This window comes from Elephantulus edwardii, unplaced genomic scaffold, assembly GCF_000299155.1.
Source record: "Elephantulus edwardii isolate Elephantulus edwardi_28Jun2011 unplaced genomic scaffold, EleEdw1.0 scaffold00213, whole genome shotgun sequence".
NCBI lineage: Eukaryota > Metazoa > Chordata > Mammalia > Macroscelidea > Macroscelididae > Elephantulus > Elephantulus edwardii.
The window spans coordinates 3,167,211-3,176,895 of NW_006399963.1; the positions used below are offsets into that span (position 1 = coordinate 3,167,211).

Genomic DNA, 9,685 nt, shown 5'->3' on the forward strand with positions numbered 1-9,685 from the left:
AAAAAAATAAAAGTAAAAAAAAATACTAAACTGTACCTGACTCAAACCTTGTATTTTCATTTGACCCCTATTCATCTGCATATTGGACAGTAAAAAAGGATGACCAAAGAAGCAATTCCTTTGAATTGTGGTATTAGTGAAGGGTATTGAATGTACCACAGACATCCAAAGAACAAATTTGTCTCGGGGGAAATGCAAACAAGGTACTCCTTATAGAAAAGATGGTGAAACTTTGTCTCACATACTTGAGACATGTTGTTGTTATTAGAATGAGGCAATCCTTGGAAAAAGATATTATGCTGGGAAAGGTAACAAATCAGAGAAAGAGGAGAAGACCCTCAGTGAGGTGAATTGATACAATGACTTTAACAATGGGCTCGAGCATGTTGGAGACTATGGATGGTGCAGGATAAAACAAATATTAAATTTGTTGTTCATGGTGTCATTATGAGTTGTAATCTTTAATGGCACATAATAACAACAGTAGCTGAGCTCAGTCAATACTCAAGGTACTGAGAATGAAGTGATTCTGACCCTGGATGGTTATTTCAGGATTGTCTGTCTGTAACACATAAGCAAACATTGCACAGTAAGTCACATGAGAGGAGGTCCTGGGTATGGATGGAGAACAGAGGCATACTCCATTCTTAAATTTATTCTTTTTCCTAGGCAAAATTTCCCCTAAGTCACATACAAGACAAATTTTATCATAGCGTGAATGAAACTGAGGCAGAATATTTGGAAAACTTGTAAGTATTAGGTAATATCTATAAACATAATAACATCTATGTATAATCTCCTCAAACATTATTGAAGAATTAGACTCTGTTGAGACAGGTGAAAATGTTTTGTTCTGCACAAAGATTCTGTTTGAGCTTTTCTGCCAATTGGAGACCAAAGACACACCTACCAGAAGCCTCATGACGAAACTTGAAGCCTTCACGTTGAGGGTAAGTGATGCTGTCAAACACCTTTAGTTCTGACTTTCCGCAAGTTGTCAGCCACATCACTTGAGTGAAGAGCTTTTCCAGGTGGGGGTCAATTTCACTCTGGGACAACCTGTCATACCTGTGAAGACAACAAGGTGAACATCCTAGATTTCTTGAACAAACAACTAAGTTTCTGTGATGTTCCTCATAGGGTGGTGTTGTTGCTATGTGATGTCAAGTCACTTGCAACTCAGAGTGACCCTATGTACAACAATTCGGAACCCTGTTCTATCTTGAACCAACCTCACTGCCTCTGACAGACCTACTTTCATCACCCCGGTCACCGACTCAGATCTTCCTCTTTTGTGCTGTCCATCAGCCCTTCCAAGCATGATGTCTCTCTCCAAGGACTGGATCCTCCTTACAACATACCCAAAGTATGTCAGACGAAACTTCAGAATCCTTCCCTCCAAGAAGCAGCCTGGTTTCACCTCTCAAAGACAAATTTAATTGTTCTAGCAATCCATGGTAGAGTCAATACTATTCTCCAGCACCACAACTCAAAGGCATCAATTCTTTTTCTATCATTGTTAGTCATTGTCCAGATCTCTGATGCATCACAAGTAATTGTGAAGACCATGGCCTGGATCAGGCATACCTTAGTCTCCAGACTGACATCACTGCTGTTCAGTACTCTGGAGAGATCCCCGACAGCATATTTTCCCAGTGCAACTCATCTTTTAATTTCCTGGTTGCTGGTACCAAGGATTTTGGAGCCAAGCAAACTGAAGCAGTTAACAATTTCAATCTCTTCACTGCCTACCTTGATGTTATCAATTGCCCAGTGATAAGAATCTGCTTTCTTGATGTTGAACTTCAATTTATATTGAAGGCTGCAGTCCTTGACCTTCTGCAGCAAATGCCTTCCAGTCCTTGGAGAGAGACATCATGATTTGAAGAGCTGATGGACAGCACAAAAGAGGAAGACCCTGGATGAGGAAGACCCTGGATGAGATGGATTGACTCAGTGATCAGGGTGATGAAAGTAGGAGTGTCAAGAGGCAATGAGGTTTTCCTCAGTTTTGGCAAGCAAGGTTGTGTCGCTTGCATAATGCAGGTTGTTGATGAGTCTTCTTTCAACCCTGTTGCCACATTCCTCTTCATAGAGTCCAGCCTCCCAGATGATCTGTTCTGCATATAGATTGTAAAGATATGTAGATAGGATGCATCCCTGATGTACACCTTTCCTGATTTTGAACCATGCAGTGTTTCCTTGCTCTATTCTGATAACTACTTCCTCGTCCAAGTACAGGTTTTTTATGTGGTTCAAGTATAGGTTTTGTGTGAGCACAATCAAGTGCCCTGGAATTCCCATTCTTCTCAGAGTCAGCCACAGTTTGTTGTAATCTACACAGTCAAATGCCTTGGCATAGTAAATTAAACACAGACATTCCTCTGGTACTACTTCCAGCCAAGATCGATCTAACATTGGTTTACTATCCTTAGTAACACAGCCTTTTCTAAACCCAGCTTGCACATCTGGTAGTTTTCTTGATGTGTTTGTTGTTTCAGTCATTTCTGGACAATTTTCAGCAGGATCTTGCTTCCATGTGTTATTCATTATATTGTTCTATAATTTCTGCACTGTGTCCTGGGAAAGAGCCAAAGATCTTAACCAGAGGCAATTCAACATCCAACAACAAGGATTTGAACTGATAAGTATCAATCTGCTCTAAAGACTAGAGAAGCCTAGCGAAGTGGCTAGGAAGGCTACTTTCCAGAGCTGAATGACCAAAAGACCTATGTTCAGAGCTGATCAGGGCTGGGGAACACCGCAAATGAAAGAGATGATACTTTTATGCAGCAACAAAGTAGTCATCATGGAGGAAAGTGAGGTCTTATCAGACTGTTTTACTCTTGTTTATTTTTAGTTACTTGAATGACCAAGAAGGATAGAAGGAGAATTGATGCCTTTGAGCTGTGGTGCTGGAGAAGAGTATTGAGAATACCATGGACTGCTAGGAAAACACACATTCATCCTGGAAAGGGTTAAACCGGGTGGCTCCTTGGAGGCAAGGATTCTGAGGCTCCGTCTAACATACTTTGGACATGTTATGAGGAGAGACCGGTCCTTGGAGAAGGACATCATGCTTGGGAGGGTGGAGGGACGGCACAGGAGAGGAAGGCCCTCTATGAGGTGGATTAATTCAGTGACTGGGATAATTGGGAAGGGAGTGTCAGAGACAGTGTGATTGGCACAGGGCTGAGCGGAGTTTAGGGCTGTTGTACATAGGGTCAGTATGAGTCACAAGCGACTCAACGGCACATAACAACAACAACAACAGGCCACCTTGTTCTTCTCGTTGATGAGACTCCTAAAGATTGACTTTAGCTCTGCCATTTCAAGAGTCATGGGTCTTTAAGTGTTACTTCAGTTAAGACAGAAGAAAAAAACAATGAACTGATAGCCTCCCTTCCCAGCACTGATTGGATCAGGATTGTTTCTGGATTAAAGACAGAAATGTCAAGGATTGCTAAAGCACAGGCCTCCATTATCAGTAAACTGTGGCCCAAGCAAGTCAACTGCCTTAGGCAGTCAATACTGGGCACTTATGTTTGTCTGTCATTCTGTCTTTTCTTTATACTGTCAATGATGGCTAAAAAAGTGACACGATACTAAAACAAAATGGAATCCTAGTCATGATATCCTGCAAAAACTGGAAAATAACAACTAACAAGTTACCAATAGGAAGTCCAAGATGGAGGTGCCTGTAAATTTATGGTATATTCTGTGTCAAGAGAGAAACATTGAGGTTCCTGAGAAATAAGAATTAATGCAATAAAATTTCAGTGGAGATGGACCCAATCTGAGAACAAAGGAGACAAAGAAATTGATAGACAGCATACCAATGAGAAGAAAAAGCTGCTGGAAGCAATAGCACCATATACTTGAGGCTGGAGCCCAAGCTCTTCCTCTCTTCAGATACTAAAAGCACTTATGTAAGGAGTCATTCCAAGTCAGTTGGAGTCTGTGAAGGTCTAATATTCCATTGTTGGTCTAAAATTCCATGTTGTTAAGTGTTGTCAAGTCGAGTATGACTCATACTAATCCTATGAACAACAGACATAAAGCCTGTCCTATCCTGTGCCATTCTCACAATATCTGACACACTCAAGCCCATTGCTGAAGTCGCCATGTCACTCCGCCTCGTTAAGGGTCTTCGTTTCTTTACCCATTCCACACCTTCCCAAGCACAATGTCCCTTTCCAGTGAATAACCTCTCTGAGTAACATGCTCAAAAGTATGTGAGATGAAGCTTCAGCATCTTCGCCTCCAAGGAGTACTCTGGCTGCACCTTCTTAAAGACACATCTGGTTGTTCTTTTGGCATCCATGAGCTATTCAGTACTCTTCTCCAATGCCACAGTTAAAAGGTCTTAGTTCTTTGTCATTCGTATTCAATGTCCAGTGCTCAGCAACATAATAAGTGATTGAAAGACCATGTCCTGAATCAGTAGTACCTTCATTCTCAAACTAACATCATCATTCCTTGATAACTTGGAGAGGTTACTGATCACAGACTTTCCCAATGCAATACGTCTCCTGATCTCCTGGCTACTGGTACCAAGTATATTGATTGTGGATCCAAGTAAAATGAAGTCTTTGACTTTTTCAATCTTTTCTCCATCTATTATGATGTTATCTATAGGTCCAGAGATGCAATATTTTTATATTTTTTATAAAATTCCATGAGTTTTAGTTAAATGCTTATCTCTAGACCTTCCACTGTTAATAAAGTTACCTGTTCTTTAATACTAACTGCAAAATGCTGGACTTACACAAGTATGTCACGATTGTCCCACTCTAAATATGCCTACTTCAATATCCCTGCCCTAAATATATAAAGACAGATTCTAGGCAAAGATTTCTAAAGATGTTGTCTAGGAAGAAGGGCTGAAAGGAGAGGCTATGTTATAAAAAGGTTGGACGCTAAATTCCGAACTTACAATGCCTTACATAAACCACAACTATAGCCTTATGTATTCATGTTGTTATTGTTACTGTTATGTATCATTAAGTCAGAACCAATTCATAGTTCCACTCTAGTAAGTTTTCAGGGCAGTAAATTGCATAGGAGGAGACTGTCCATCTTTCTGTCATGGAATAGGTGGTGGATTCAAACTGCAAACCTTTGATTTGGCAGCATAACTTCTCAGCACTAAGTGACCAAGTCTCCCTCTTATGTATCAATAGAGACATTTATTCCTAGTATCCCTTTAGAGGAAGGCTACTCAAGTGTTTTTAGAAAACTTTGTGGTGTGCTGGGATTCAGATCTCATCCAAGTTCCCATCTCTAAATTCTGCATGTCTCTGTGTTGAAGTCAGTGAAATGTGGTGACAAGTGGCATCCTCTTAGAAAAGTATTTCTCAGATTCACAGAGTAAGGTCTAAAGCACATTTGGCCAGGCCATTAAGACACTACACCAACAGTATTGGAAGAGTTTGGGTCATTAAGAAGTTTCTTTGTTTTTCATTATGTGGCTTTATCTAATCCCCGGACTCAAACTAAACATGGTGTCAGAGTAGAAGTATTAATTCAATGGATTTAAACCCCAGAGAAATGTTGTTGGGGTTTTTTTTGTGTGTTTTTTTTCATTTGCCTGTTGCATAAGTCAAGGATTTGAGAGTGAGTTTGGCAGTTGATCTCATTAAAGGTCATCAGGAGAGACATTCAAAATGGGAAGTGAAGAGGACAGGAGCTTTATCAAGCAAGTACACACTGGAGCATTTTTTTCCCCTCTGGAGAACTCTAGAACACAGAGTTATTCCACCTAAGGGGCAAGTTTACTGCGTATTTATAAATTCTCTTTGGTCAGACATTGGTAGAGGGATGTGTATGGGGTTGTTAATTCTCTGGCACTTTCAGTTCCACCGAGCATCCAATAGAGCAAGTTTATAGTAGTGCCATTCAGAGATACAGGTTTCAGGCAGAAGTCAAGTTGATCAGTATGAAGATACAACAACCCAAGTGTAGGATACCAAGTCAACTTGGTAAAACTATGCCCACTCCAATGAAGTAGTCCCTAAACCTGGCTGCACATTGAACTTGTTAGCTGCCATAAAGTCAGTCCTTAGAATGAAACACTGCCCAGTCTTGAACCATTCCCATGATTGCTTATAAATCAGATAATTTTGCTTCATATGGTTTTCAATAGCTAATTTTTAGAAGTACATTAGCCTTCTACTTAGTTCATCTTAGCCTATAATCACCACTTAAATCTTGTCCAGCAAGCCTCCACTGGCCAATAGATCAGTACTGTGCATGAGATAGATGCCTTGACCAGGTCCTTTACGAAAAATTAAAAGTAAACAATTGAATCATCAGTGTCTCATATTGTACTTTTACAAGTACAAGTATCTTTAGCTACTCTGTGGAGATGCAGGCACACATTGAGAAGTATCATTCTCTATCTTCTTCCAACCCCATCCTCATTCCCAAGAATGAAAATGTATGTTCTGGCAGCTCTGTTTTCTCTTCCCTCAAGCACAATTACTTACCTAAGCAACACTTTGAGTAGCAGGGGGTAACCCTCCCCATTCTCGAACTCCAAGAACAGAGCAGAAGAGATGGGATAGGAATCCTTCACGAAGTCCAAAATGAGACCCACAGCCTCGCTCACCTCTGGAGCTGGGAATGTGTCTGCAAGCCTGGAGAGGTTCTGGAGGGAAATCTTAACACAATCCATAGCTGCCAGAGGAAAACAAACCCCATTCAGTTCGGAGGCATTAGCACTACCCTCTAAAATCCAAGCCAAATAACTCATTGAGTCAATTTTTACCATGATGACTTCATATGTCAGAATAGAACTATGAAAACTCAGCCACTGGATACCCTGTGGGGCACAACCAACTCCTCACACCCCCTTTAAACTGCATATCAGGAAGAGAGTGAAAAGGAACCCAAGTATTTTTCTAATGACTCTTGGCTGGTGGCCAAGTGGAAAGGAACTGTGCTGTCAACTCAAAGACACATAGTTCAAATCTACCAGCTGTTTCATGGGAAAAATATGGGCAATCAACCCCAGTGCAATTTACTGCCTCTGAAAACAACAGCAAACATAGTAAATATCATCCTGAGAGTCATGCTCTGTAGATGCAGATGTTGTTTTTGTGTACCATCGAATTATAACCAATGAGTTACCCTCCAATGGGTTTTAAGAGGTAGTAAGTCCCATGGGAGGAGGTTGTCTTTCTCCTGCAAAGCGGATGGTAGCTTTGAACCATGTGCCTTTGCTTTTTTATTGTTGTTCTTTTAATAAATTTTAAAAATAATGTTTTATATTAGTGTGCTTACTAAGTTTGTATACATTGGGTTTCACACTCTCCTTCATTCCCATTATGTTTCATACTATCATTCCCATTCGTTATATTTTATAAAATTAATCAACATTGAACTATGTCCTGTTTTTCCAGGTACCCACTGGATAACTTCCATTTCCTTTACTCACCTCTCTCCATCCATTAAATTGTGCAACCCTATTATTTCCTCTCTGCTCATTCTCACCCTCTGTTCCAACTCTCCCCCACACTTGGATCCTCATCCACATTTTACTAGTTATCTTTCTATTTCTATAATAATGGTCCTATGGAGTATTTGTCCTTATGAGACTAAGTTAGTACACTCAGCATAATGCTCCCCAGCCCCTCCCAATTTATGTAGCAATTTTTTTTAAATCTTTGCTCCTGAGTGCTACATGGTATTCCATTGTGTGAATGTACCACAATTTCTCAATTCATTCAGTGTGCTTGTACATTTGAGCTATTTCCATGTTCTTGAGACGGTAAGAATGCTGCAGTAAGCATTGGTGTACAAAAACCATGTGCTTTTATGTAAGCTGAGCAACTCTTTATAAGTAAGCCACTAACATGACAGCAAGAGAAATAGAGAAAAAGGAAGGCAGTGACTTAACCCTCCATATTTAACTCCCAGCACAGAAAAGTACACGAGTCCATTAAGTAACTGAGTATAAAATAGGAAACTGAGAAATAAAGGTTTAACTTTGGACTCCTAAACTGTGGTACCTCATCTCAGGGTGCAGTCCATCACTCAAAGTTGTCACAGAGGAGTCATGAAAGAGCCAGCCATGGGGAAAGTGTTTGTGAATATGCTGGTCACATTAGCAGACTCAGTTCCTTCCCCAGTGGGTATCAACTGATTAACCTAAGGCATATAATGCTGTCTCCTCAAGAGAAAGCATAACTGGTGGAACAAAATAAACATCAAAGCAGTAAGGGGAGAACTGAGCTCAACCAGCTGCCATTGGTTACATTTTGAGAGACTATAAATTGCATGGAAGGAGATTGTCCATATTTCTCCTAGAGAGCATCTGGTGTATTTGAACCACTAGCCTTTTGGTTGGCAGTGCAGCTCTTTACCCTCTAAGTCAACAGAATTCCCCTCAGTGTGAGGAGAGTTAAACCAAAATGATTCTTCCTCAAAATATTTTGGAGTCAAGGCCTGCCCTGCAGGTGAAGGCCAGTAGGCAAGAGGAAATGAGTGGATCTTCTTGTAATCTGTAAGCACCCACACTTCTCAGCATTATCTGGGGCTCTGAAGAGGCTAATGACAGGAAGGGAAGCCCTGAACAACTGAAATGATTCCCTAAATGTCTTGGCAATGTAATACTAACACTTGTGCAGTTATTATATATCTATCAAACGTTTTTAATATATCAACTCATTTTTTCATTGTAACAGTCCAACACGATCAGCAGTATTATTAGTCTCACTGGACAGATGAGAGGACAGTCATGCCATGTCTAAGGCTGCTTCGTCAGGAGGAACAGAGCTGAGTTCCCAGTCAGATTTCTAGGTCCAGAGGCCATGGCCTTAAACCTGCAATATTGTCCCTAAGTAGAACCTATGGCATCCAAATCAGACATTTCCAAATTCAATGTTTAATTTGACAAATTAGTTTTCTTCTCTTAATCTCCACAGTCTCCAGTGAAAAATGGCATAAATATCTATCTTTTAAAAAGCCAATGGGGAACACACCCCTGCATCTCTGACCCACAACCCCCATCTTCAGGTACTGCATTGCTCCCCCCCACCCGGCTCGCGCCCCCCCCCACCAGCTCTGAACTTTGGGACTGGCCAAGGGCTGTGCACAGACGCAGTTAACGGTGGGAGTGGACTTGAATCGGGAAACACCCCTGCATCTCTGACCCATGACCCCCATCTTCAGGTACAGCATTGCTTCCCACCCCTCGACCCGGCTCATGCCCCCACCCCCGCCAGCTCTGAACTTTGGGACTGGCCAAGGGCTGTGCGCAGACGCAGTGAACGGTGGGAGTGGACTTTAATCCGGACACACCCCTGCATCTCTGACCCACGACCCCCATCTTCAGGTACTGCATTGCTCCCCCCCGACCAGGCTCGCGCCCCCCCTCCACCAGCTCTGAACTTAAAGAAAAGGGGGGAAAACCAATAAAAACAAAAACCAAACAAAAAACCACACAGAACAACAAAAAAATATAAACCAAATTTATAGCATATTTCAACAGCACTTGAAAAAAGTTGTCCAATATTGAAGATTTCGTTTCTTTAGACTACAAACTGCTTTTTGGCCCTACAACATTGGTCCCATCAACCTAAGCAAAAGGAAGGTACTGGACATCTTTATAGAGAGGTAGTGACATCAAACCAAGAATCAACTAACACCTTCGTTTTCAACAACTCTTCCACTTCAATGTCTC

At 41.2% G+C, this 9,685-nt stretch overlaps 1 protein-coding gene across 1 annotated transcript in view; it reads right to left on the reverse strand.

The window, feature by feature from the left end:
* The window catches only part of WDFY4 (WDFY family member 4), a 704,682-nt gene that overhangs the window by 570,660 nt on the left and 124,337 nt on the right, over positions 1-9,685 (reverse strand). Inside the window, exons 6-7 of the mRNA XM_006897732.1 lie at positions 6,489-6,678; positions 911-1,068 (exon numbers count right to left, since the gene is read on the reverse strand). Of these exons, the coding sequence (XP_006897794.1) occupies positions 911-1,068; positions 6,489-6,678 (348 nt within the window). The remainder of the gene's footprint in view (positions 1-910; positions 1,069-6,488; positions 6,679-9,685) is intronic.